The sequence below is a fragment of the Symphalangus syndactylus genome, chromosome 16, assembly GCF_028878055.3.
Source record: "Symphalangus syndactylus isolate Jambi chromosome 16, NHGRI_mSymSyn1-v2.1_pri, whole genome shotgun sequence".
Lineage (NCBI taxonomy): Eukaryota > Metazoa > Chordata > Mammalia > Primates > Hylobatidae > Symphalangus > Symphalangus syndactylus.
In genome coordinates, this window is record NC_072438.2 from 10,583,709 (window position 1) to 10,610,958 (window position 27,250).

Consider the following 27,250-nt stretch of genomic DNA (forward strand, 5'->3'; position numbering starts at 1 on the left):
TTCTAAACTGACTGAGATCTGTTTCAAACACTTTTTGGTTTACAAAAGGACTAATTCAAATACAGTTTTATCTTCCAACATAAGAAAACCTAGAATGAATGACTCAAAGGTTGTAGAGGGTTAAGCAACCTCTCCAATGTGCAAACCTGACTTATAATTCCTAAATATTTCTGACTGTAGATGGTACTAGGATGGGATCATTTTAGCATGGAAATGAAACCCGTGTCCTTTCCTTTGGGTTAATCTTGAATCCCTGGTGAAGTGAAGGCAGAGACTCTAAGAGGAAGGCAGTCCATCCAACTGCGGCAGTGCTCCCGTGTATTACTGGGACCATCCCGGAGAGTGGCAGACACGATGCGAACTGCGAAGGGGTGCAAGGAGTACAGGGCGCCTGCTTCCATCTACAGGAAGGTCAGGAACGCTGTTACGGGGAGCAGGGTTAGAATGACGGGGATATAGCCTGGGAAGGGGCAGAGGAGCTTTCTGTGCCACGGGAAATGTCCTCAATCTCAACCAGGACATGGTTAGATAAAAGTGCAAATATGGGTGAAAATTCATTAAAGCTGTATAGTTAAGATTTGTGCACTTCACTGTAAAACTTACTTCACATGTCTAAAAGACTGGAGTCTGCGGCCACACACTTGAGGAATAACACTTAGTCCCAACTCCTGTTTAAGTAAGACAGAGAAAGATTCCACAGTGCGGGTCGGATGTCTTGCGTTCCGGCTGTAACATGTAGCAGCCTCCAAGCGGAGGTTCTCGCTTCATCGCTGCGTCACCTTAGATATTTTTCCTTTGTTTAAACACCAAATATTTTAAAAGTTGTTTAGAAATGTGTTATGTGAAACACAAGGTGGTTTAATTAGGACGTCATTTCCTAATAAAACCTAATTTCAGTTTTATTTTGGAAAGGAGGGAGACGGGTGGTGTCTGAAAGGCTGAGAATGTGAAGTGGCTGAATTGAAGGCAGGGCACGACCCGGATACCAGCGCTGCCCGCCCTGCAAGGAGAGGGCGGAGAGGCCACACGCTTCCCATGCTTCGGGAGTTTCTGTCCATAAATCAATTTTAGGTACTGGGCCTTTCCTCTTCCAGTTGGAAGTCGGAGATTCCGCATCAGGATTCCAGCAGCTGTAAATCGGCAAAAATAGGGCTAAAGAAAAATAGTTGACTACAAGCGCATGTGGCCAGGCGTTTTGTCGGCGTTGCCCTTGTTACCTCAGGCACGAGGGACCCAAAAGGGCCCACCCCGCGGGAGCCCCGAGTAACTGGACGGATGCCAAGTCCCCCAACCCGCTCGGCCCCAGCTCCACCCGCCCGGGCCGCAGCCCGCACCCCATCAGCCCGCCCCCCATCAGCCCGCCCCGAGCCGGGAACATCCCCAGCCCCGGCGTCTGCGTCCTGAACCCGGTAGCGAATTCAAGGAGGAAACCGCCAGTTTGGGCTATCGTTGATTGGCTGAACGAGAGGAAACCCGGCAGCGATTGGTTCGCGCCTTCTTCCGCCTCCGGCAGACTGGACGGATACGATTGGTGAAGGCGCATCGGCCCGCCCCCGCCCCGCTCCGGCCGGCGCGCGGCGTCATTTCCCGGCGTGCAGCGGGCTCGCGCGTCCCCCGCCCGCTAATGTTTTGGCCGCTTCAAGATGGCGGTGCAGGAGTCGGCGGCTCAGTTGTCCATGACCCTGAAGGTCCAGGAGTACCCGACCCTCAAGGTGGGCGCCTGCGCTGCGCAGGCCGAGGACAGCGAAGGCGTTCCAGCCAGTGCCCTCGGGCCGCGAGGGGCCGCCCCAGGAGGGCCAGCGGCGAGGGCGGCGGGAGCTGGGCGCGGCCTCGCGGGGCCGTGCGGGCTTCTCAGGGGCGCCCGGTCCGCGCCGGGCTGGTGTGGCGGAGGCGGCGGCTTTGGCTCTGCCAGGCGCCCGACTGTGGCCCCTCTGCTTGAAGACTGCGTGAGCCGAGCCAGCGACGACTCTGGCAGCGCGAAGGGTGGCGAATTTGGGGCAGGGGTGGAAGCCGGAGTTTGCGGGGCGTGGGGTCTCTGGAGCCCAGGCAGACGGAGTGCGCGCCGTTCCCGGCCGGTGTCCGGCCGCCCCCCCGGGAGCCCAGGGCTGGGAGGTGCCGGGTGCGCCGGTCGCTAGTTAGGAACTGTAGGGAGAAACCTCACGGCCTGATGGCACCCAGCGACCTTTTTGATGGGCGTCACCAAACCTGAAATACAGCTCTTGCCGTCTGGCCGCTGGTTGCGTGACCTTGGGTGGGCACCTAGCCACGTCGCACTTCTTAGAATGAAATTTGTGCTGCTAGTAGAAGGAGCCGATACTTGTTCTTTACCTAGTTAGTAGAGGATTTGATATGAAGCACCTGGGAAGGAATTCCTTTAAAAGATCAAGGTCATAGCTTTCCTAGAGCTGCGGCTGAGCTTTGTGGTTCTGTGTTGCCTTCCTGGAGAGCTGCGTAGCTTCTCTCTCCTCCCAGAGCGCCCTGGTGTTCCCGTCCGTCTCAGGACGGACGGTGTCGCGACAGGTGTGGAGGATGCAGTATGGCCAGGTTGCTGTGCGTTCCCCCAGCCCCAGGGCAGTTCAGCAAAGGGCTGAAGAGCACAGGCTGTGAGCCATCCTGCTGGGGTGTGAATCAGGCTCCTCTGTATTCATCCTTACTGGGAGACATCAGGGCCCACTTGGTGACTGTTTATTCTTGTCAGATTTAAGCAGTGGTAGCGCCTGTGTCACCTCAGGGTGAAATGAGTGACCACGTATTGTTTCAAGTAGTGCCTGGCATTCATTAAAAGGTCCCTGCTACAGTTAGCGCTGCTGAAGTCAGGCTGTACCCTGGTGTAGATGGTCTTCATAGGAAAGCAGAAACAAGCTTCTCTTCCTCTTCATTAACTAGCGGTTTATTTCGTATTTTTAAAAAGAAACGGGGTTTGACTGTTGCCTAGGGTGGTTTTGGATTCCAGGACTCAAGCGATCCTCCTGCCTTTTGACCTCCCAAAGCGCTGGGCTGACAGGTGTGAGCCACGCGCCCGGCCCACTAATGGTTTCGCAGTGGGGTTTCATGGTGCTTGTGTGTCCAGCACTTCATTTGATCAAGGAAGGGAGGGCAGTGTTGCTGACGTTACCAAAGGTCTAGCCTCTTGCTAGATCCCTCCAAGATGTAGGTGGTTGGTTTTTAATACTCAGTGACATTGGTGGATCTCTGTTGGTTTAGAGATGGAGACCCTGCAGCTGAGAGAGGTCTATACAAGGACATTGTGGTGACATTAGTAGGGAGCCGTAACCACTGACCACTTTGTCTCACGCAGTGCAGCTCCAGGCCTGTCATTTCAGCTAACACACAAGAAGGCTTGAAGATCAGAACCGTGGTGGTTTGTCACTTCTGGTACTGGCTGGTCAATGTGGGAAACACCAGATAGGAAAGGTTTCCAGAAATCCTTTCATTGTGTATTGAAGGAACTAGGAAGGGAGATGGAAGGTCTCCAGAAAGGATTCTTCTTCAGGTCTTCTCCTGTTTTGTAATCGTGAATGTAATTTGCATTCCAGAGTGATTGCATAGCTTCTGATTAAAATAGTCATGCAGATAGTCATACAGGTAAAGAAATATTATAGTGTCGTAATTCTTCTGTTGACACTTGTGTCACTACTGAGTTAAAACTTTTTTTCGTAGAAGTTTTCAGGAGTGATTCCTAGTGGATAATGGAGGTGTTTTCCTGGGAAACCAGGGATCCTTGATTTAGAAGCATTTATTGGTATAGAATTAAACAGAACATGCTGAGCTCACAGCTCAAGAGCTGCACTCTTCAGTTTCCAGGAGGGGCCAGTGCGGATGTCAGAGAAGGGACCGAGGGCTGCAGGACTGGGGTTGTGGAAGGTGGGGGGTGGATGTTGTGCTTCTCTAGTCTGAGAGCACGTCCTCCTGCAGGGTGGTAGCAGCTGGCATGCTCTGGACTGGATCTTCACCTGGTAAGAGTTAAACTGCTTTCCTGCCAATTGAGTCCTCCACAGACTCACAGGGGATTCCTTCCTCTTCAGAGGGCTTGGGAGCCCTAGGTGGGTTTCAGCAGTAACACCTGGGATGTCTGCTTCCTCACAGCGTCAGGGCGGCTAGTGGGGCTCCTGGGTGCCTGGCAGGTACTTATTTTTCTATTTTCCTGGTGAAGTGGGAAGAGAATGGAACAGACGTGAATTGCTGCAGCCAACACACACTGACCTTGGGCACCTCTGTCGTCAGGAGCTTCTATTTCCACCAAAGGGGTGGAGCAGCCTGTGAACATTTGGGCTGGATGAGCCTTTGTCGGGGGTGGGGGCTGTGCAGTATAGGATATTTAGCAGCATCCCTGGTGTCTGCCTGCCAGATGCCAAGAGCATGCCCCCAAAATGTCTCCAGACATTGCTAGATGTGCCCTGAGGGGCATGCACACACCCGTGAGAATTGCTGGGCTGGATCCTTCTTTAAGGGACTTGTTTCTTCCTCTTACCAAACGGAGGTGTGGCTCATGAGGACTCAGCCTTGTGTCCTGGCTGTGGCTGTGTCTTTTTGCTGTCAAATGCTGTGAACGCCGTCTGGTGTAGGGTGGTGGGTCATGCCTTGTGGGGGAGGGGAAAGATGAATAATTCACCATCTTTTTTTTTTTTTTTCTTTTTTCTTTTTTGAGACGGAGTCTCGCTCTATTGCCCAGGCTGGAGCACAGTGACACAATCTCAGCTCACTGCAACCTCTGCCTCCCAGATTCAAGCAATTCTCCTACCTCAGCCTCCCGAGTAGCTGAGATTACAGGCACCTGCCACCATGCCCAGCAAATTTTTTGTATTCTTTAGTAGAGATGCAGTTTCTCCATGTTGTCCAGCTGGTCTTGAACTCCTGACCTCAGGAATTCACCATCTTTCAATTCAACATGCATAGTTTACCATCTTGAATTGGAAGCCCTTGTTTTCATTATTTTGTAAAAGGTTTTTTTTTTTTTCCTGATTATAAAAGTAATTTGATGAGTTTGGTGCGGTGGTGTGCGCCTATAGTCCCAGCTAATTGGGAGGCTGAGACGAGAGGATCACTTGAGCCAGGAGATCCAGGCTGTGGCGAACCGAGATTGAGCCACTGCCCTCCAGCCTGGGCGACAGAGTGAGACCCTGTCTCAAATAATAAATAAATGAAAGTAATTTGTTTTTTCTTCAAGTTACCCTGCTGCACAGAGAGAACTTCATTAACATTTTGGTGTATTTACTCCTACTATTTTCCTTCAGATAGCCGAAGAAAAATAATAGTTTAGAGAATTTCACATGGGTGTCTGCACGGCCCAGGGCGGGAAGTGGCGTTCATCACCTGGAGACCCTGGTCTGGACCTGGCTCCTCTCTGTGAGCCCCATCTGGGCCCACCCCTCCTCTCCTGGAGCCCCAGCAGGGGTTCCCAGCTCCAGTGAGTCCTCTCACACCCCAGGTGGTGATGCTGTCCTCTCCCCACAGGACAGGCTGAGAAACACCGGGCCTGTGGTTGCATTGTCAGGTGTCTGAATTCTCTGCAGGAAGATTCGCCTGTTCTGCCTTTGGTTCGATGACAGTCTGGTTGTCCAGGCACGGCCCTGATGCCTCACAGCCTGGGTTTGTGCCTGTGGTGGGAGTTTGGGTGCCACCTGTGTGCTGAAGGTGTAACTGCTCCTGCGCCTTTTGCAGTTTTCTTAACTCCATCTTGGCTGGATTTGGGAGGGTCATGTGTTCTCGAGTGTAAGAAACACAGGCAACCACGAAGCGTTTTACTTAATGACACACACATTGGGTTGGACCCTAGTGACGCTGTGTCTGAGGAGTCTTAGGCCGGGTCTCCACCTCTTCTATGGCCGGCTTTTTCGATGTACTTTATCTGCAGTCACGTCACACAGCCCTCCAGAATCCTCCCAGTCTCTAGAGCATAGTGGAAATTGCTTCTGCCCAGAAGAGCCATGGCCTGCCCTTTGTGGCTCCCTGCCCTCTGTGGCTCCCAGCTCCACTCCCCTCGCCTCTCCCACCGTTCGCTGGTGGTTTGGCCCTGGGCCGGCTTCCACGGCCTCTGCGCTGGCACAGGTCTTCCCTCACCGGCCTGGGCCTTTCCAGCTGGATGGGCAAGGCTGAGGTGAGGATGTAGACTTGAATTCACTGCTAGCTGGGGGGTTGGTTTTGTTTTTGTTTTTTTAAGTATTTGTTTTTTTTTTTTGTTTTTTTTTTTTGTTTTTTTTTTTTTTGAGACGGAGTCTTGCTCTGTCACCCAGGCTGGAGTGCAGTGGCGCAATCTCGGCTCACTGCAAGCTCCGCCTCCCGGGTTCACGCCATTCTCCTGCCTCAGCCTCTCCGAGTAGCTGGGACTACAGGCGCCCACCACCACGCCCGGCTAATTTTTTTGTATTTTTAGTAGAGACGGGGTTTCACCGTGGTCTCGATCTCCTGACCTCGTGATCCACCCGCCTCAGCCTCCCAAAGTGCTGGGATTACAGGCGTGAGCCACCGCGCCCGGCTTAAGTATTATTTTTTAACACATTTCAAGTCAAGAAAGGGCTTTTTAATGCCTGATTCACCGTAATGGCGGCCCTGGGACCTGAGCAAGGCACCGCCGCCGGGCTGCAGAGCAGGGCTGCAGGTGCACTTAGCTTCTCCCATGCCCTCCTCCGCAGCAGCGGTCTGAGAGCCTGCATCGGCCAGGTACGGTCAGGCCCTGTATGGTCAGGCCCTGGGCTAGCATGATGGGGAGACAAGTGAGACCTCGGTCTACACTCTGGCGGGAGGGAGGCGTCAGCACAAGCACACACAGACATCTCATATCCTTTAAAGACACTGATGAGGTTGAGGTGGATGTTGGACAGTGGCAGTGGGTGGGGGCGGGGGTGGGGGTGAGCGTGAGCCTCCTCCAGTGAATGTGATATTGTGAGCTGGTTGGCGGAGCTAAGTTTTGGGGTGAAGCTCTGCGGACCATGTTGAAGTCCTGGCCGACTCTCACCCCAGTAGGCACACAGCACCGTTGGGATGATGTGGCTGGGGGTGTCCCAGAGCTGTGCAGGGAGGGTCTCACAGTGAGACTGAGTGCTGGGCAGTGACTTGGTCTCTGGGTACAGGGGTCAGCAGAATGGGAAGCAAGCCCAAGGAGACACATTGGCCCAGAATGAAGACAAGGCCGGCCGGTGCCTGTAGCATGTGACTGCCCTGTCTGCAGAGAGGCCGTGTGGCAAGCCCCACCCTCTGGGGGCTTCAGGCGGAGTGGGGATGTCTGGGTGCTGACCTAGGCATAGCAAAGCACACTTCTTGTCGGGGTAACTGCTGATGATTTTTAGGTCTGTTATTTCAGAATCGTTGTAGCTAGGGGCCATTATTTTGAAAACCTGAACAAAAGAATTATTCACTGTATTAATACCACATTTAGTGACTGTTGAGCTGAATGTGGCTGAGCAGAAGAAAGCACCTGCTGTGCAGATGGCTGGCTGTGGACCCGGACCAGGACCCTGAGTGCTGCCCCACTCAAGGGAGGAGCCCAGAGCAGTCTCCTTCCTCTCCTCCCAGGCGAGCCTTTCATACCTGTCCTTCTCTCAGACTTTCTCTCCTACTTCATGCTCACCCATGCCTGTCTCGCAGACCCTGCCTGACCTGTACCTGCTCCCACACCTGTGGTGGATGAGCGCCATCACCTGTGCCTGTGCCGCCCTCACCCGTGCCTGTACCCCCCTCACCCATGCCTGTACCCCCCTCACCCGCTCCTGTGCCCCCCTCACCTGCTCCTGTGCCCCCCTCACCTGCTCCTGTGGCCCCCTCACCCGCTCCCGTGCCCCCCGCTCCCGTGCCCCCCTCACCCGCTCCCGTGCCCCCCTCACCCGCGCCCGTACCCCCCCCACCGGCGCCCGTGCCCCCCCTACCCGCACCCGTACCCCCCCACCCGCGCCTGTGCCTCCTCACCCGCTCCTGTACCCCCTCACCCACTCCATGCCCCCCTCACCCGCTCCCATACCCCCTCACTCGCTCCCGTGCCCCCCTCACCCACGCCTGTACCCCCCTCACCGGTGCCTGTGCCCCCTCACCCGCGCCTGTGCCCCCCTCACCTGCGCCTGTGCCTCCTCACCCGCTCCCGTACTGTCCTCACCCGCGCCTGTGCAGCCCTCACCCGCACCTTTGCCCCCCAACCTGCGCCGTTCCTCACCTGCGCCCCTCTCACCCATGGCTGTGTCGTTCTTCACCCATGGCTGTGTCGTTCTTCACCCGTGCCTGTGCCCCCCTCACCCATGCCTGTGCCCCCCTCACCTGCGCTGTGCCCCCCTCACCTGCGCTGTGCCCCCCTCACCTGCGCTGTGCCCCCCTCACCTGCGCTGTGCCCCCCTCACCCGTGCCTGTGCCCCCTCACCCGTGCCTGTGCCCCCCTCACCTGCGCTGTGCCCCCCTCACCCGTGCCTGTGCCCCCCTCACCCATGCCTGTGCCCTTGCCTCGTGGCTGCTCCTGCACTTGGTTCTCCCTCTCCTGTTGGTTTTCGCGTTGGCCGTGCAGCTTCGTGGTGTGCACATGGCTCTGAGTCTTCCTCTCGTGAACTAAATCCCTTCCTTGCCCCACGTCCTCCTCCAGCTACTACTCCCTTTCTCTGCCCCTTCGTGTCTCTCTTCCTGTTTTACCTAAATCAGGTTTTTGCCCCCCAACACTCCACTCAAACGTTCCTCTTGAGGACAGGATGATGCTTCCGAAAGCGGTCAGTCCACAGCGAACCCCACTGCCTCGAGACGCTCCCGTCACTCGGCTCCTGTGACACCGTCCTCTGGGCTGTCTCCACCCCTCGCCGCAGGTCCTCACTTGCCTACTCTGTCTTCTCTAGTCTTGGAGGCTTTTTGTTTTATGTCACCAGCCAGCCCTCCAGAGGTTGTGTGGCTTCACAGACGGTCTCCAAGCTCCTGTCCCCACACTGCTGCCCTCCCCAGGCCTCTCCCTGAGGCCATCCTGTGTAGTCGCCTCCTGGAGCCCTCTTCGCATGTCTGGGAGGCAGTTCAAAGATACGATACCAGGTGTGAAACCAAATGCCGCATCTTGGCCTTGGAGCCCCAGACGAGCGCCAGACCTGCCTTACTAAGCCACCCTTCCCAAGTCAGTTGACAGCGAGGTCCCCCGGCACTTGTTCAGTGACAGCCGAGAACTTGGAGTTTTCTCCATTTCTGTTTCTCACGTTTATCCTTGAGTCCACGATAAAGGAGCGAAGAGGAGGGTAAGGGGGAATCAGTGCCGCCCTGCGTGGCCAGCTCCCTGCATGGGGCCTTAGCGGAGATCCTCCCAAGTGTTTACACTTCAGCTCATTACCCCAGAGCATGGGGCTGGCCATTTCTAGCTTTGAAGGAGCCTGAAAAAATACATACGTGTGTGTGTGTGTGTGTGTATGCCTATATATATAGAGAGAGAGAGAGCACGTGCCTGAGTGTGGGCTCATTGCTGCCCTAAATAAAATTGGGATGTGGTTCCTTTTGCCCTTTGTCCCTCGCCTGCCTGGTTTCCTTTGCAGCACTCGTCGCAGTCTGACGCGGTCGCCTGCATCTCTCTGTGCTTTGGTTGGGCGTCTCCTTTAGAGCCTCTGCTCTGCGAGGGCAGGGGCTGGCCTTTGTCCTCGTCGTTCACGTCACACCCATGAGTGTCTGGCACAGGAGTCACAGTCAATGGCTATTGGCTGAACCAATTTTTCCCCCGTCTGTCTGGGAAATTCCTAAACTTCGCATCTCACTTTTGTCCACTTGCCGCATTCCGGAGTACGTCTTGGTCTCATGGCCTGTGCCCTCATCTGGGTGTGGTCAGCCTCTTGCGTTTCCTTTCTGCCTCCCCTCCGCCCCTCGCGATGTAGCTCCAGCCCCTGCCCTTCTCTCCTTCCAGTTGTTCTAGAACATTCCAGCATGGAAACCCTGCTGTGCAAGGCCCCTGCACTGGCCACAGAAGCTGCACCTAACTGCTGAGGAACCCGGTTGCTGCCTGGAGTGGGTGCCGAGTACTGTCTGGCAGCATGGCCATGCTTCTTGAGGCATTTTAGCACCCTGTACCCCAGGTACTGTTGCATATGCCTCCCGTTCTCCATGAGCCCGCATGCTTGCCCCCATCCTTGTGCTCTGCTCGTGGCTTGGCACTGTCTGTCTCCTGCCTGCTTGCGCTCACTGTCTCTTTCCTGTTACTGGAGATAGGTCCTTTGTGCCCCGCCCAAGGCCAGCCTTTGTTCATGCACCAGACCCCCTGCCCCATCCCTGTGACCTGAAGAGGCACGCACCATCTTCTGGTTATCCACGAAGAGGCACGTGCGCCGTCTTCTGGTTATCAGTGAAGAGGCACACCCACTGTCTTCTGGTTAACTGTGGGCGGGACCCACAGGTCCCCTCTGTCTGAGCCAGCCCTGCCTTGGGGTCACTGGAATTGCTTCTCATCTGGTTTTGCCGCCATCACAGTGCTATAGCCGGGGCACCAGGTAACCCCAAGACACTGCTGAGACCCATGATGGATTCTTGCTGCCCATCTCGACCTCTCATGGGGCTGGAACACAGCTCACCCCCTCGGGCTCCTAGAGCACCATCATTGCGTTTCCCCCGGGTCAGTCCTTGGCCCTGGGTGTTGCTGTGAGCACCACTGCCTTGGTGCTCTCACAGGCTCTAGTGGACTCATAGGACTCTCTGTGTATACTGATGACTCCCAGGCAGGTATCTTCCAACCCCAGAGCCTTGTGTCCAGTAGCCTGTAAAACATACCCACTTGGCAAGGCACTTTGGCATTAAAATTATTATTATTTTTAAAGATGGGATCTCACTCTGGCACCCAGGCTGGAGTGCAGTGGCACGATCACAGCTCACTGCAGCCTTGAACTCCTGGGCTCAGGCGATCCTCCTGCCTCAGCCTCCTGGGTAACTGGGACCACGGGCGCCTGCCTCCATGCCCGGCTAGTTTTTTTATTTGTAGAGATAGGTTCTTGCTCTGTTGTCTAGGCTGGTCTCCATCTCTTGGGCTCAAGCAGTCCTCCCTCCTGGGCCTCCAAAAGTGTTGGAATAACAAGTGTGAGCCACCATGCCCACCTCCTTGGCATATTTAGATCTGAGCTTTTCATCTTAACATCTGCTGCCCAAACCGATTCTACCAGTCTCCCTTCTCTTCGGGAAGGGCAGCCCCTCCATCTCCCTTGGTCAGGCCAGAACCTTCAGGTTGGCCTTGATGCCTCTGTTGTCACAGCTCATGCCCAGCCCGTCTGCCCCTCCACCCTGGCGTCAGGACATGCCCAGGTCCAGCTTCTGTTGCTCTTCCCTCCTCTGCCCCTGCTGCTCAAGTCGCATCTCTCTCCGGAATATTGAATAGCCTTCTGGCTGTGCCTGCTCTGCCCATGCTCACCCCGGCTGCCCCAGCGCCAGATCCTGTCATCTTTTTATTCTAGGAGTTTCCTGTCTTGGGGATGAAGGCCAGGGTCGTTACAGTGGCTCCCAGGCCCTTTGCCCTGTAGGGCGCTGGGCCAATGGCTTTTCTGCCACCATTCAGCCAGGCCACCATGCCGAGTCCAGGGTTTTACTGACACCCTCCTCTGTCTGGAGCGCTCCTTCCACATGTCCATGGTCCCATGTCCTCACCTCCTTCAATCTTTGCTGAGCTGTCACCTTGTGAAGCTTTTCTGACTCCACGGTTGAAACTGCAGCCCCAGCATCTCCCACTTCTGCTCTTTTCCCTCGTGAGTCGTGACCGCTGTCTCACATAACGGTATTTTGCTTGGTTCTGACCACTGGGATTAGAAGCTCTTTTGAAGGATAGAGAAGAAATAAATTCTCCAGTTAACAAATGAACAAAATAATATTAAATATTATTTTGGTAACTCTGTCTAAAGCAGTAAGAATTGAAATAGAAGTAAATGTAACCATTGAGAAAGTCAGCACAATAACGGGGCATACAGTAAGTGCATGAAACCCAGTCGCCATTCTCTATCCCACCGCCAGCCAGTGAGAACACATCCCATTCACCATAACCCAAAGCAGCAGAGACAGACGATCCAACAGCGTCCTCAGCAGGCAGCTGACTGCCACGGAGCTGTTTCAGGAAAGGCCCGAAGGAAGATTGGCACTAGCAAAGGATGCCGTGTTTCTGCATGCAAACCGTAATGATATCGTATTGTTCTTTTTGTGTTTGATAAAATATTCTTTGTTTATAATGAAAGAGACACCAAGAAGGGCTGGGCCCTGCCAGACACCACAGCCAGGTATGTAACTGCCAAAGTCGTGACCTTGTGGCAGAACAGCTGGCTCCCTTTTTGGAAAGGTGAGAGAGGAAGCTCTGCTAACGTTGTGAATATGAACTGACATTCCTGCCCGCTTGTGGTCTCTGTTGTTTGGTCAGGGAGTGACCCGGGGATGAGGGCACTGGACCGCGTGGGGCACGGCCCCGCTTCTTCTGTGCTGCCGGCTTCCGAGGCAGGGGCTGCGTGGCGTGCATGTGTGCCGCTGCCGCAGGTCGCATACCCTTTCCAAGACGGACCAGTGGCTTAAGAAGGTTCCTGCAAGGAAGTGGCTGGCTAAGGCTGGGCCTAACTGGGCATGCACACAACAGGGAGCGCAGAGCTCAGGGCCCACAGCGCTCTTCCCACCGCGAGCTTTGTAGGGCGCAACATCAGTCTGGTCACATCCCCTCAGAAGTTGACTGGAAGTGTCATTTTTTCAAGAAGGCTCTTAGGGGATTCGAAGCATTTTTGGCCTTGGTGAGCCTCCCTCAGGGTATGTGCTGTGCTTGGGGAGATTAGCTCAGGATGGCAGGAAGCTACTGTGATTACATGCCCCGCACCAGAACATGAGACTGGCTGCTCCAGGACGGAGAGGGATGTAAGCTGCCACCCAGGGCTTAATCCAGCACTCCTGGCCCTGTGATGAGCTTCGTGATCAATATTTAGAAACCTCTTCTGGTTAATTGCAAAAGTCAGAGAGCCTCATGCCATTGGAGAAATTCTTCCTTCCTGTGTTGGTGAAAACATGATGATGACACACTAAAATGCATTTCTTTTTGTCAGCAAATTCTGTCAGAGAAGCACGGCAAACGCTGGAGAAGGTTTGAGGAAGCGCATCCTGAAGCTGATGGCACCATGTGGGGGCAGCGGGCGGGCAGGTGCAGACGTTTCACGCATGTCTCCACTCACGCTGCTTGCCACATTCTGTTTCAGTGATGAAATCAGGGAGGATTACTTCTGTGAGTCACTGAAGGGGAAGATGTACTGGAGGAAATGTAATTTAACATTCGCTAAGTAGAGAAATCCTGTGATCATAAAAAGCTGTAATGCAAGAAATTACTTAGGAAAAATTGGGGAGATGTGATAAATAAAAGTTTAATTCTTTGGTATAACCAGATAAGATAGAACCAGAATTTAAAAGCAAATACCAAGCCAGACACAATGGCTCATGCCTATAATCCCAGCACTTTGGGAGGCTGAGGCAGGAGGATCACTTGAGCCAGGAGCTCAAGGCTGCAGTGAGCTATGATTGTGTTACTGCGCTCCAGCCTGAACAGCAGAGTGAGACCCGTATGAATGAACGAATAAGTAAGTGAATAAGTAAATAGAAATAAATAAGCAGTGGACAAGGGACACAGACAAAATGTGTAGAAGGAAAAATTAGGTTGAGTCATACACAGTTGTTATTTTTGTAAGTTAAAAGTGATGACTGAATAGACCTATAACAGGTGAAGTTACTACAAAAAACCTCACAAAGAAAAGCCCGAGACCAGATGGTTTCACCGATGAATTCTGTTAAACATTTAAAGAAGAATTTATACCAACTCTTCCTAAAAACAGTTAAGGAGGAAGTACATCCCACCTCCTTCTATGAGGCCAGTATAACTTTGATACAACCTTGAACCAGACAAAGACATCACAAGAAAACCATAGACCATTTTTCCAGATGAAAGAAAATAGATGCCAAAATATTCAACAAAATCTTAGCAAACTAAATCTGGTAACATATAGAAAGGATTATGTGTCAGGACTAAGTAGGGTTTTTCCCAGAAATGCAAGGTTGGTTCAACGTGTGAAAATCAATGTCATGTATCATATTGATAGAATGAAGGACAACAACCACATAATCATCTCAATAGATGCCACAAAAGTACTTTACACTGTGAGAAATCCGTGTTTGCTGTTTAAGTTGCCCAGTCTGTGATATTTTTGTTACAGCAGCCTGTGCTGACTAAGACAGCCGCCCAGGACAGGGAGAAAATCTTTGCCAGTCATGTATCTGTTAAGGGTTTAGTATTCAGAATAGGTTAGGAACTCTTCTAGTTCATTAATACAAAGGCAAAAGAAAACTTTTTTTTTTTTTTTTTGAGTTGGAGTCTCACTCTGTCGCCCAGGCTGGAGTGCAGTGCAGTGGCGCCATCTCAGCTCACTGCAAGCTCTGCTTCCCGGGTTCACACCATTCTCCTGCCTCAGTCTCCCAAGTAGTTGGGACTACAGGCGCCCGCCACCATGCCCAGCTAATTTTTTTGTATTTTTAGTAGAGACGGGGTTTCACTGTGTTAGCCAGGATGGTCTCGATCTCCTGACCTTGTGATCCGCCTGCCTCGGCCTCCCAAAGTGCTGGGATTACAGGCGTGAGCCACCACGCCTGGCCAAGAAAACATTTTTTAAATGAGCACACAATTTTAGCAAACTTCTGCAAAGATATACAAATGGCCACTAAGCACATCATGAATCCTTAGGGAAATACAAACTAAAACCACAGTGAGGTGCTGCTTCCTACCCCACCAGAAGGGCTGTAGCAAAAACAGTGGTGAGTTGTTGGGTGTGAATGTGGGGAATTGAAATCCCCATACGCAGCCACCTCGGAAAACAAGCTGGCCGTTCTTCAGGTGACACGTGGAGTTACCATAGGACGTGGCAGTTCCCCTCCTCAGCTTATCCCCAAGAGCAGTAGAAACTCTTAAGAATGTCATCCTCGGGCCGGGCGCGGTGGCTCACGCCTGTAATCCCAGCACTTTGGGAGGCCGGGACGGGTGGATCATGAGGTCAGGAGATTGAGACCATCCTGGCCAACATGGTGAAACCCTGTCTCTACTAAAAATACAAAAAAAAAAAAAAAATTAGCCGGTCGTGGTGGCGTGCACCTGTAGTCCCAGCTACTTGGGAGGCTGAGGCAGGAGGATCACTTAAACCAGAGAGGCAGAGGTTACAGTGAGCTGAGATTGCACTACTGCACTCCAGCCTGGGCAACAGTGAGACTCCATCTTAAAAAAAATAAAAAAGAATGTCATGTCCTTCTCGATAGTAGCCAGAGGTCCATCACTTGTGAATTCCTAAACAAATAGGTATATGAATACCATGGAAGACCATTCAGCCATGAAGAGGAATGGAGCGTCGCTGTATGTCACATCACAGGGGAACCTGGTAAACATGCTGAGTGAGAAAAGCCAGATACAAAAGTCCACATCACATGTGATTCCATTTATATGGAATCGGTTGATGGTGGATTGCCTGGGTCTGAGGGGACTACAGTGGGTTCCTTTTTTGGAGTGATGAAAATCTTCTAGAAGTAAAGAGTGATTTGTACAACCTTGTGCTTATTCTAAAAGCTACTAAATTGTGCACATTAAAAGGGTGAATTTTATGGCCTGTGAATTATATCAGTAAAAATTGGTAAAATTAAAAATGACATTGGGTTTTTTTGTATGATTCAGCTTAATAGACAACTGAAGAGCATGCTTGCACAGTGCCAGCAGGGCAGGGGGGTCCAGCAGGGCCAGGGGGGTCCGGCAGGGCGGGGTGGGGGTCTGGCAGGGCCGAGGGCGTCCATGGTGTGTAGCTCTGCACACAGGAGTCGGGAGTTTTTAGTCCAGGTCCATAGAAGTGGAATACCTGGGTCGAAGGATGAGGCCTGGGTTCTGTGGCTCCTGTGAGACCCCATGCACCCTCCTCCCTGTCAGTAGTGTGGCTCCTGTTTCCTTAACTTCACCAGTGTGTTTTCTGTGAGCCCCGTGTGGCTGTCGAGCACTTGAGATGTTGCTGGTGCAAATTGTCGTGTGCTCTCCATGTAAAATATGCCCTGGCTTTCAAAGATTTAGTACAAAGAGGGTAAAGAATGTAAAATATCTAATGATTATTTATTGTTTGTTTATTTTGTATTTTTTCTGTAGAGACGGGGGTGTCTCTATGTTGCCCAGGCTGGTCTCCAACTCCTGGCCTCAAGCAGTCCTCCCACCTTGGCCTCCCAAAGCACGGGGATTCCAGATATGAGTCACCATGCTTGGCCCTGAAAATTATTTATTTATTTGAGATGGAGTCTCGCACTCTCACCCAGGCTGGGGTGCAGTGGCGTGGTCTCTGCTCACTGCAAGCTCCGCCTCCTGGGTTCACGCCATTCTCCTGCCTCAGCCTCCCGAGTAGTTGGGACTACAGGCGCCTGCCACCACGACCAGCTAATTTTTTTGTATTTTTAGTAGAGACGGGGGTCATCATGTTGGCCAGGATGGTCTCCATCTCCTGACCTGGTGATCCGCCCGCCTTGGCCTCCCAAAGTGCTGGGATTACAGGCATAAGCCACCACGCCTGGCCCCTGGTAATGATTTATATTGAGTGTTTTAATGAACATATTCGGGATGAATTGGGTTAAATAAAATGTATTAAAACACATTTCTTGTGTTTCTTTGTACTATGGCTACTAGAAGATTTGAAACTACAAATGTGTCTCACGCTATACTCTGTTGAATGGTACTGCTTTGTGGCTTTATCCTTTTTTTTTCTGCTTCGGTTTCTCAGAGATGTTTTAAAAACAAAAAACTTGTACTGATGTTTCTGTCTTTCCATAGCCATCCAGATTTATGATGATTACTAATATTGTGGACTTCTCTTCATCTTATTTTGCTTTCTATTTCTTATGCTTTTGTCTTTTCGTTTTTTTCGTTTTTTTTTTTGGTGGATCGATAAGGTTTTCTTTGTTCCAGTTAATTTCCTCTTGCGGTTTGTCCAGTTCACAGCCATGGTCCAATTTTGGCAAATCAAAAAGGTCTCCACACATTGCCAGATGTCCCCTGGGGAGCAAGTTGTCCTTGTGGAAAGCTGCTGCACTAGGTGAGCCCAGCCCTGGTTAGGGTGCCTTGTGAGTGGAGCCTGCGTGTGCTGCTGTGCCCGGCTGCTTCCAGGCGGCGTGACCCTCCCTCTGATTGCTGGAGGACTCTTCTGTGTGGGCACACCACGGTTTGCTTACCCATCCTGGTCAATGGACACTTGGAACTGTGGTGAACAAGCATTCCTGCACCTGTATGTGGATATTCTATGTCCATTTTTCTTGGGAGTGGAATGGCTGAGTCATCTGGTAGGTGTCTTTACCTTTTAAAGAACTAAGCGCTTTTTCCAGAAGGATCATCAGAACTGCTGCCAGCAAGAGTCCAGGTATCCCAGCTCCACCAGCGTGTGGTGGCGGCCTCTTGACTGGGAACTGTTCTTCTGGGTGCCAGGGTTCTCCAGAGAAACAGAGCCAGTGGCACCTGCATGTGTGCACGCGCGCGTGTGTGTGGGAGTGTGCGTGTGCGTGCGTGTATGTGTGCATGCGTGCATGTAAGGAGATGTGTCACAAAGAATTGGCTGGTGCAGTTATCAAGGCTAAGTCCCAAGCTGGAGACCCAGGAAGGCTGAAATGTAGTTCCAGTCTGAGTCTCAAGGCCTGAGAACCAGGAGGGCTGACAGTAACAGTTTTAACCCGGAAGCTGTCGGGCCGGCGGGAGATCCTAGAAGAGCCAGGATTTTAGACCAAGTGCAAAGGCCAGGAAAGACCATGCCCCGCCCACACGAGGAGTTCCTTCTTACCCAGCCTTGCCTTTCCCTTCAGGTCCTCAGCAGATTGGGCAGGGCCCCTCCCCAGCGGGGAAGGCTGTGGGCTTTCCTCAGTCTACCCATTCAGATATTAGTCCCATCCCAGAATGCTCTCACAGATACACCTAGAATAATACTTGGCCAAATGTTTGTTGGGGAACCTGGGGGCGTCAAATGGACCCGTAAAATTCACCGCGCCTTCCGCTGTGGTCTAATTTGCATTTCCCTGATGACTCATGATGTTGCACGTCTTCCTAGAGATTACCTGCCCTTCATAGAACTTCTCTGTGATGTTCCTGTTCACACCTTTTCCACATTAAATAAATGGGATTGCTAACCAGGGGAGGTGGCGTGTGCCTGTAGTCCTAGCTACTCAGGAGGCTGAGGCAGGACAATCACTTGATCCTGGGAGGCGGAGGTTGCAGTGAGCCGAGATCGCGCTGTTGCACTCCAGCCTGGGTGAGGGAGTGAGACTGTGTCTCAAAAAAAAAAAAAAAAAAAAAGTGGGTTGAGGAGGCTTGCTGGTCCTAATACTGAGGCTGCAGGAGTTGGCTGTATTCCAGATGGAAGCCCTTTGTCAGCTGTGCTGTGAAGGCTCCTCCCAGGCTATGGCTCGTGTTCTTACTTTCTTACGTTGTTTTCTGAAGAGCAGAAGCTTTCATTTTGATAAGGTTCAGAGGATGGATTTTTCTTTTACAGTTGGCGCATTTTGTATCCTTCTAAGAAATCGTTGCCTGTCTCAAGAATGCAAAGATTTTCTCCCATGTTTCCTTCTAAGGAATTTCACAGTTTGAGCTTTTGTGTTTAGGTCCGTGATCCATTCGGAGGCACTTTTCATGGGATGTGAGGTTTGGGTTGAGGGCCATCCCTTCCCTGTCCTGGCTGTTGCAGAGACTGTCCTTCCCCTCAGTTGCCTTGGCCCCTTGGCTGGACGTAAGTGGACCCTGCCTGTGGGTCCTTTTCTGGGTTCCCCCACCTGTATTGACCCCTGCGTCCATTCCTAGACCGGTGCTGTACCGGCTTCAGCGCTCTAGCTTTATAAGCAGTCCTGCAGTCAGCTGCCATTTATCAAAATTCATTAGAATTTTTTGTTAACATTTTTTAATTTAAAAAGTTAGTGTTATATATATATAAAATTTGCCATCAACCATTTTATACAGCAACCACTTTATCCATTTATAGCGTAGACACTGTTCCGTAAGCACACAGTACAGTCATACCATCTATATCACCAGGACCCTCTCATCTCGCAAACCGGAAACTCCATAGCCATTGAACAAAACTGCCTCCTCCCCACCCCAGCCCCTGGCATCCACCATTCTGCTTTCTGTGTCTAAGACTTGGACTGTGTGAGATACCTCATACAAGCAGAGTCATACAGATTTGTCTTTTCATGGTTGACTTATTTCACTTAGCATAATGTCTTCACGGCTCACCCATGTTACAGGGTGTGAGAGGATTGCCTTCTTTTAAAAGGCTGAATACTATTCCACTGTGTATTGTGTTAGTTTTCCCCAGGGGGACGGAACTCATAGTATATATAGGTAGATGAGGGGATTTATTGGGGAACTGGCTCCTGTGATTACAGAGGCTGAGTCCCCCAGCAGACCTGCACCCCAGAGACCCTGGGAAGCTGGTGCATGGCTCAGTCCAAAGCCAAAGGCCTGAGAACCCTGGGGGATGCTGGTGTAAGTCCCAACATCCAAAGGCCAGAGACCCTGGAGTTCTGATGCCAAAGGGCAGGATCCCAGCTCCAGGAGGGACAGGAAATTGCTTATCCTCTGCCTTTCTCGTTCTGTCTGGGCCCCAGCGGACTGGATGGTGCCACCTACCTGGAGGGCATCTTCCCACTCACCCACCAGTCTCCTCTGGAAACACCCGCACAGGCACACCCAGAAGTAATGCTTCACAGGTTCTCTAGGTAGCCCTAATCCCATCAAGTTGATGCCTGAGATGAACCATTACGTGTGCAGATACGGTCATGTGTCACTTACACGGAAAAGCTCTGAGAAACGCATCGTTAGGCAACTTCATGGTGCAAACATTGCGGAATGAACTAACAGGAGCCCAGACGGTGTGGCTGCTGCACGTGGTACAGCCCGTGACTCCTGGGCTGCAAACCTGTACAGCATGTCACTGTGCTGAATACTGCAGGCAGCTGTTCCACGGTGGTGTTTTGCATCGAACACATTGAAACATAGAAGAGGTGCAGTGAAAATGCAGTGTCCTAATCTTAATGGGACCACTATCACCTGTACGGTCTGTTGTTGACCAAAATGTCGTTATGTGGCGTGTGACTGCCACATTTTCCTTCTTCATTCCCCTCGTGATGGACCCTTGGGTTCCTTCTGCCTCGTGGCTGCCATGAACACAGGTGTGCAGATACCTCCTGGGACCCTGCCTTCGGTTCTCGTGGCCTGCTGTGGAGTCAGGAGCCTTGTGCCTAATGTTCTGAGGAATTGCCTCGCTGCTCTCCACGCTGCGCCGGGCACGTTCCCTGGCACTGCATGCGCGTCCCACTGCTCCGCTTCCTGCCGTGGCATAGCTTTCGGTGTTGAGTGATCACTGTCCTAACGGGCACGAGGTGATGCCTCACGTTTGCATTTGTGTCTCCTGAGCAGTGGTTGGTCGTGTTGAGCATCTTGTCACGTGCCACTTGGCCATTGGTTTATCTTCTCTGTAGAAGTGTCTAAGTCCTTCACCCACTTTAAAATTGGACACTTCCTTTGGTTGTGGAGTTGTGGGAGTTTTTGAAAGTGCATTCTGGATACCAGCTCCATATGCAGATCCCTGGGTTGCAGCTATTTTTTCCCATTTTTTACTCTGTTGGTTTTTCCTGCTCTGCAGTTTTTAAGTTTGATGTAGTCCCATTTGTCTCTTTCTGTTGCCTGTGCTATTAGGAATCTATTTTTAATGCTTTGCCCCTTTTCACAGTTCTTCCTGTGATACGGTCTGTTAGGTTGCCCGTCCTCATTTGGGCGAGCTGTATCTTCTGCGGGCTCCTCTCTGCAGTGCTGTTCCTTGTGTCTTACGTTGTCTTTCTCCATGGATTTATTGTGTTTGATCACTAAACAATATTTCTGAGTAGTTTTTCTCCCAGGAAGGTTTGTGTGTGCTCAGCTTTCAGCCCTTGCGTATCTGAAAGTAACTTCAGTTTGTCCTCATTCTTGAGTGATAATTTGGCTCGAGTTAGAGTCTTTAGCATTTCTGAAATTCCACTCACTCGGTCACCAAATGCCCTTTAAGGAGCCTGTGAATGGGCTGTTGCTAACCAGCCAGCCCAGGCCAGTGGAGGGGAGCTTTTAGGGCCGGGAGTCACGTGCTGGGTCCCCCGGAAGAGGAGGCGCTGCTTTCCGGGGCTGGCCTGGCTCCTCTGGGGGGCATGGATGTGGGGAGGAGCTGCTGTCTGGGTCAGCAGCTGCCCTGTTGGAGTGAGAGGGGGTGCTGCGCTCATCCCCTAAACTCAGATTGGATAGCCCCGGGCCAGCGCTGAAGGAGGAGCAGAGGCAGGGAGGTGGGAGGAGCGTGTGCAGAGGCGTGGGAGGTCTGAGGAGTAAGTGGCTGGATGTGGACCCTGAGAGCCACTGGCAGGGAGGTGGGGTCTTTCCAGTTGTGAAGACACCGTGGCCCCGGTGAGCCCCTCCCCGGCCTCCTTCATGCTTGCGTCCTGCGTAACCGTGGCGCGTTCTGGGCAGGGCCTCTTTCCCTTGCACTGGGAGCACAGGGTTCCTGTCTGCAGCACACCAGCTGCCCGGAGCTCTGCCCTGTGCCTGAGTGGCATAAGCAACGCGGTGAGGCGGACGGCCCGGCAGGGGTTGGAAAGTCCAGGAAAGCCCCGTTCCTGCGTAGAACTTGAATGCAGCTAAGGGACGTCCAGAGAGGCCTCTCCTTTTCTGGTGGCGGTCTGGAATGTGCTGGCATGTGGATGCTGTGTGCGTTCCTCTGCGCGAGCTAGGGTGGTTGTGCCGCTTTGTCTAATGGTTTAGTGGCGAAGACTTTCTGTCCTGCTCACCGTGTGAGGCCCCTGCACAGGCAGAGCAGAGACTGAGTATGCTTCACATCCTTCAGAAATTCCACCTCGTGGCAGGACACACTCAGATAGGGTCTCCAGTGGGAGAGTCGTGCAGGCCGGTGTCGGGCTGTGGTGTCAGGGCAGGGCCTCGGGGGGCCTTCCCCAGTGGGTCTCGTTGAGCTCACTTGCACTGGTCAGGTATTTATGGAGAGCTGAAGCGCTGTCTGCTGTGACTTCCCATCCACTGGATGTAGAGCAGACGAAAAGAATCTTTCCCGTCTTTCCTAAGCGGTGCCGAATCCTTGGGAGAAATCTTGAAGGCGGGCAGTGTGGGTGATGGGACCCCAGGCCACGTGGCACCAACAAGCTTGGTTCCAGATGCCACACACACAGTGCCTGACTTCGAGTCCATCTCCTGTTGTCACTGCTTTGTGAGTTGGTTAAACATGTTGTGTCTTGATAGCTTCCCTGCCCTCCTTCTCAACATCCTGACTCACTTGCTCACCAGCAAGTGTGAGTTCTGCTCGGTAGCAGACGGTGATGCTGGCTGCCATTTGCAAGCCCTCCTGTGTGGCTGTCTGGTGTGGACAAGAGCGTGTGCACCCTGTCACCCGCGGTGGGTCAACGTCGGCCCTGGGGGATGTCTAAGTGGAGGGCAGCTGGGGCCAGGCTGAGTGGGGAGTGGCAGCCGGGGGGACGGGCTCAGGGCTGGCCTTGCCACCCGCCTCCTGCCCCTGCTTTCGGGGGGAAAGTGAGTCTGGGAAGAGCCCTGCTGTGTGGCTCCTTCCTTGGCTGAGGCCAGCCCCGTCTCTGTTTCCCTGGCTGTCCCTACTCCTGGGAAGCCCAAGCGCCGAGCTGCGTCCAGGTCTCCCTCACTGCAGCCCTGCCTTCCTCACGTGCCCTCACGGCTAAGCACAGTGGTTGACACGAGGTCGAGGCCTGCCCAGGGCCGGGGGAGCAGGCGGTACCCAGGAGTCTGTCCCCCATGGTTGGGCACGGCTGGAGAGGAGGCGGAGGTGGAGCGCTTGTTCTGGCACAGCTGCGACGGCAGAGTTGGTCCCACTGCTCTTGGGTGGCAGCATGGCCATGTTGCTGACGCGCTGTGCGGTGAGCTGCCGGCCGCCAGCGCAGCCAGGACCATGGGCAGTGTTTCCTGCTGGAGCCCGGCCACGGAGGCCGGGGAGCGCCGGGGCGTGATTCTGTCATGCTGCTTTCAAACCGTAGAGCACAGGAAATGGGCAGAGAAGAACTCAGCAGCGCTTCTCTCAGAGGGACAGAAAACTAACGATGACTTTAAGATTCTCCTTGATAGGCTTATTTTCCACAGGGAATGGATGGTTCTTATGAGTGGGGAAGGCAAACGCTGTCACACAGGAGAGGTGTGAGTTGTGCGCTTGTGGCTTCACATGCGTGTTTGAGGCTTGCTGTGCCCAGCCCCAGCCCGTGTGGAGCCCATGCCCCATGCACCCTTGTCCCTGCCCGGCCTGGCCTCATGTGGTGGCGCCTGTGGCCGCACCAGCCTGGTTGATCACCGGCCAGTCCTGTGTTTTACTGTCAGATAGCCTCACACCCCAGTCGCTCCTCTCCTGTTTGGAAATTTCTTTAATTGTTGGTTATTCTGGATGAGCTTTGGGATTATTTTGTCAACATACACTGAAAATGTTTTTGGCAAACATTGGGGTTGCTTCTCGTCCAGGGATGTGGAATGGCTCTCCATTCCCCAGGGCTTTTGTGGGTCTTGGTTGAGGTTTAGAGGAGATACTTTGAGACCACGAACCTTCTGAGACTTCTGCCTCTACAAGTGCCATGAGGAGACCTGGTGTGTTCTGGGTGTGGGGCTGGTGGGGCTCACACCAGGGGAGCGGATCCCTCACCATCCTCCTTCCTCTCCAGGTGCCCTACGAGACACTGAACAAACGCTTTCGCGCCGCTCAGAAGAACATTGACCGGGAGACCAGCCACGTCACCATGGTGGTGGCCGAGCTGGAGAAGACGCTGAGCGGCTGCCCCGCCGTGGACTCCGTGGTCAGCCTGCTGGACGGCGTGGTGGAGAAGCTCAGCGTCCTCAAGAGGAAGGTTGGTCCCGCCCAGCGGTCCCTCTTCGGTCGGGGCATGGACACCCCTTTGTCTCGAAAATGAGTCCTAAGACAGGCAAGCTGCCGTGGTGGGAACGCGGGAGGTGCGGTTGGGGGCCCCCTTCCCTGCTGTCTGCCCTCTGGGGCCACTGTCGGCTGAGCAGGCCAGCTTCCTGTTCCTGTAGGGACCGTGTTGTCTTGCTCCAGGAGTGTCCAGAGCCCAGGCCACAGGGAGACCAGGATGTATAGCAGGTTGATTGATTTTTTTTTTTTTTTTTTTTTTGAGACAGAGCCCCACTCTGTCACTCAGGCTGGAGTTCAATGGTGCGATCTCGGCTCACTGCAGCCTCCACCTCCCGGGTTCAGGCGATTCTCTTGCCTCAGCCTCACGAGTAGCTGGGACTACAGGCGCCCACCACCACGCCCGGCTAATTTTTGTATTTTTAGTAGAGACAGGGTTTCACCATGTTAGCCAGGCTGGTCTCGAACTCCTGACCTCAGGTGATTCACCTGCCTTGGCCTCCCAAAGCTGGGATTACAGGCGTAAGCCACTGCACCCAGCCTGATTGGTTATTTTTAGATGGAATTTCACCTCCAAGGAGCATGTGGAGTTCCTTGTCACTGGGATGCGTGGACAGGGGTGTTGGGACTAATCTGGCCCACCAAAGACACCCAGAAAGTGGGATAAGATATCTTGAAACATCGCACTGAAAATACCCAATAGACCATGAAACAGAAAGGAATCACCAGGCCAGAACCGGAGGGCAGGGGTCAGAGGTGAGCGGCAAGAGACTGCTGTTGCCCCTGGAGTGTTGGCCAGGCCAGATGGAGGTGAGGACCGATGACGCAGGCCTTGGAAAGTGTGGCCCAGTGGAGAGAAGCTGGGACTCCCTGGTACTACAGCTCAGGGTGGGGTGTACCAGAAGTGGCTGGTGTTGACACAGCGTTGCAGCCTAGGTTCAGAGGACTGAGGTGATCGGAGACCCTTGGCCTTCACTCCTGTGCGGTGGTCCCGGCTGGTGGTGCCTTCCAGCTCCGGGCAGAGTCAATTCAGATTCATTCTTGGGGAGGATACCTTCATTATGAGCACAAGATGATTCTTAGATTCTTAGTTTTCAAGCACAACATCCAGCACAGAGATAGCCTGGGCGACAGTGAGACCCTGTCTCAAGACACCACGATGGACTGGAGACCCAGCAGACAGTAGACAGAGGGCTGCACGGACTGCAGGTGTGGGGGCTGCCAGGTGCCACACCTTACTGTGCTTAAAGAACAGAAGCAGGCTGGGTGCAGTGGCTCACACCTGGAAAGCACTGTGGAAGGCTGAGGCAGCAGAATGACTTGAGCACAGGAGTTTGAGACCAGCCTGGGCAACATAGGGAGACCCCATCTCCACAAAACATAAAAAAAATAGCCAAGCATACTGGTGTCCTCCTGTAGCCCCAGCAGTTACTCAGGAGGCTGAGGCAGAAGGATTGCTCGAGCCCAGGAGGTCAAGGCTGCAGTGAGCTGTGATCATGCCACTGCACTCTCTAGCTGGGCAACAGTGAGACACTGCAGTGAGCCATGATTATGCCACTGCACTCTAGCTGGGTGACAGTGAGACGCTGCAGTGAGCCGTGATCATGCCACTGCACTATAGCTGGGTGACAGTGAGACGCTGCAGTGAGCCGTGATCATGCCACTGCACTCTGGCTGGGCAACAGTGAGATGCTGCAGTGAGCCGTGATTATGCCGCTGCACTCTAGCTGGGTGACAGTGAGACGCTGCAGTGAGCCGTGATCATGCCACTGCACTCTGGCTGGGCGACAGACGCTGCAGTGAGCTGTGATCATGCCTCTGCACTCTCTAGCTGGGCGACAGCGAGACCCTATCTCAAAAAAAAGAGTTTGAAAGTCTCTGCAGGGAACAGACAGTATAAAAAGTGATTTAAGGCTGGACACTGTGGCCCACTTTGGAAGGGCGAGGCAGGTAGATTGCTTGAGCCCAGGAGTTTGAGAGCAGCCTGGGCAACGTGGCAAAACCCCATCTCTACAAAAAATATTAGCCAGGCGTGGTGGCACACACCTGTAGTCTCAGCTACTTGGGAGGCTGAGGCAGGAGAATCGCTTGAGCCCAGGAGGTCGAGGCTGCAGTGAGCAGAGATTGCGTCACTGTACTCCAGCCTGGGCAACACAGTGAGACACTGTCTTAAAAAAAAAAAAAAAAAGTGATTGGCCAGCCACAGTGGCTGGCACCTGTAATCCCAGCACTTTGGGAGGCCAAGGCAGGCAGATCACCTGAGGTCAGGAATTCAAGACCAGCCTGGCTAACATGGCGAAACCCCGTCTCTATTAAAAATACAAAAAAATTAGCTAGGCATGGTGTGCGCCTGTGGTCCCAGCTACTCAGGAGGCTGAGGCAGGAGAATCACTTGAACCCAGGAGCTGGAGGTTGCAAGGAGCTGAGGTCGCACCACTGCACTTCAGCCTGCACGGAGACTCTGTCTCTTTAAAAAAAAAAAAAAAAAGATTCAGAATTTAAAAGGAATTAAAACTTCAAGAAATGGGAAATATAATAACCAAAAATGAAAAACTCAACATTTGCCTATAATAGTTAACAGACAAAGCTGAAGACAGAATTAGTGAACTGGAGGGTGCGTCTGAAGTAACGACCTAGAATGGAGCGCAGAGACTGAAAAATCCAAGTGTCTGCGAGAGTAAAGCACAGAATAGAGCAGAAACCTGTGGCGTGTTTCACCAGAGCCCACCAGTGGGTGGGGACAGAGATGGCGTGGGGGGAGTGACCAAGGTTTCGGAACTGATGAGTACCACCAGGTCAGAATCCGACACAGGGTAAGTGAAAATAAACTGACACGGGATTTTCCCGTGGTGGATCCAAAGAAAACAGAGACAAAGAAATATTGGAAAAGCAACTGAGGGCAAAAGATCACTTCCAAAGAGGCAACAGACAGCTGGACAGCCGATTTCTGCACAGCAGTTGGAAGCCAAAATTAGTAGAATGTGCTGAAAGAAGCCAACCCTTATGCCGGATCTGTCCAGTAGTCAGTCGCCGTGCGTGCTGTTAAATTGTAACGAAGAATTCAGTTCCTCAGTTGCACCGCTGCCCTTCAGTGTGTGACAGCCACATGGGCTGGTGGCAGCTGTGTTGGGCAGCGCAGGCAGGCTAGATAGGACGTTTCTATCTAGCCTGATTCATTTTTAACAAAATTGACTTTAAGAAAAAAAGTATTGCAAAAGATTTTTTAAAGTCACCTTATAATGATAAACAGTTTAACCAGAAAGGCATAGCAAATTTGAAATTGTATGCATCTGGCAACATGGCTTCAGGGTATATCAATATAAAGCCAGAAATAACAGAGAGAAGCTGCAGATCCAGGGTGGTGGACTTTCACT

The 27,250-nt window shown here is 52.7% G+C and overlaps 1 protein-coding gene across 6 annotated transcripts in view; it reads left to right on the top strand.

The window, feature by feature from the left end:
- Positions 1 to 1,565: 1,565 nt before the first annotated feature.
- The window catches only part of MAEA (macrophage erythroblast attacher, E3 ubiquitin ligase), a 49,806-nt gene continuing 24,121 nt past the window's right edge, over positions 1,566 to 27,250 (top strand). For 2 of the 6 annotated variants that reach the window (XM_055246589.2, XM_055246588.2), the window contains exons 1-2: positions 1,593 to 1,712; positions 23,674 to 23,856. In XM_055246589.2, coding sequence (XP_055102564.1) covers positions 1,644 to 1,712; positions 23,674 to 23,856 — 252 coding nt within the window. In that variant the 5' untranslated portion in view covers positions 1,593 to 1,643. Of the gene's footprint in view, positions 1,713 to 9,988; positions 10,011 to 23,576; positions 23,600 to 23,673; positions 23,857 to 27,250 lie in introns of those variants that run through there. The other 4 variants (XM_055246581.2, XM_055246582.2, XM_055246585.2 and 1 more) reach the window with 4 other exon arrangements.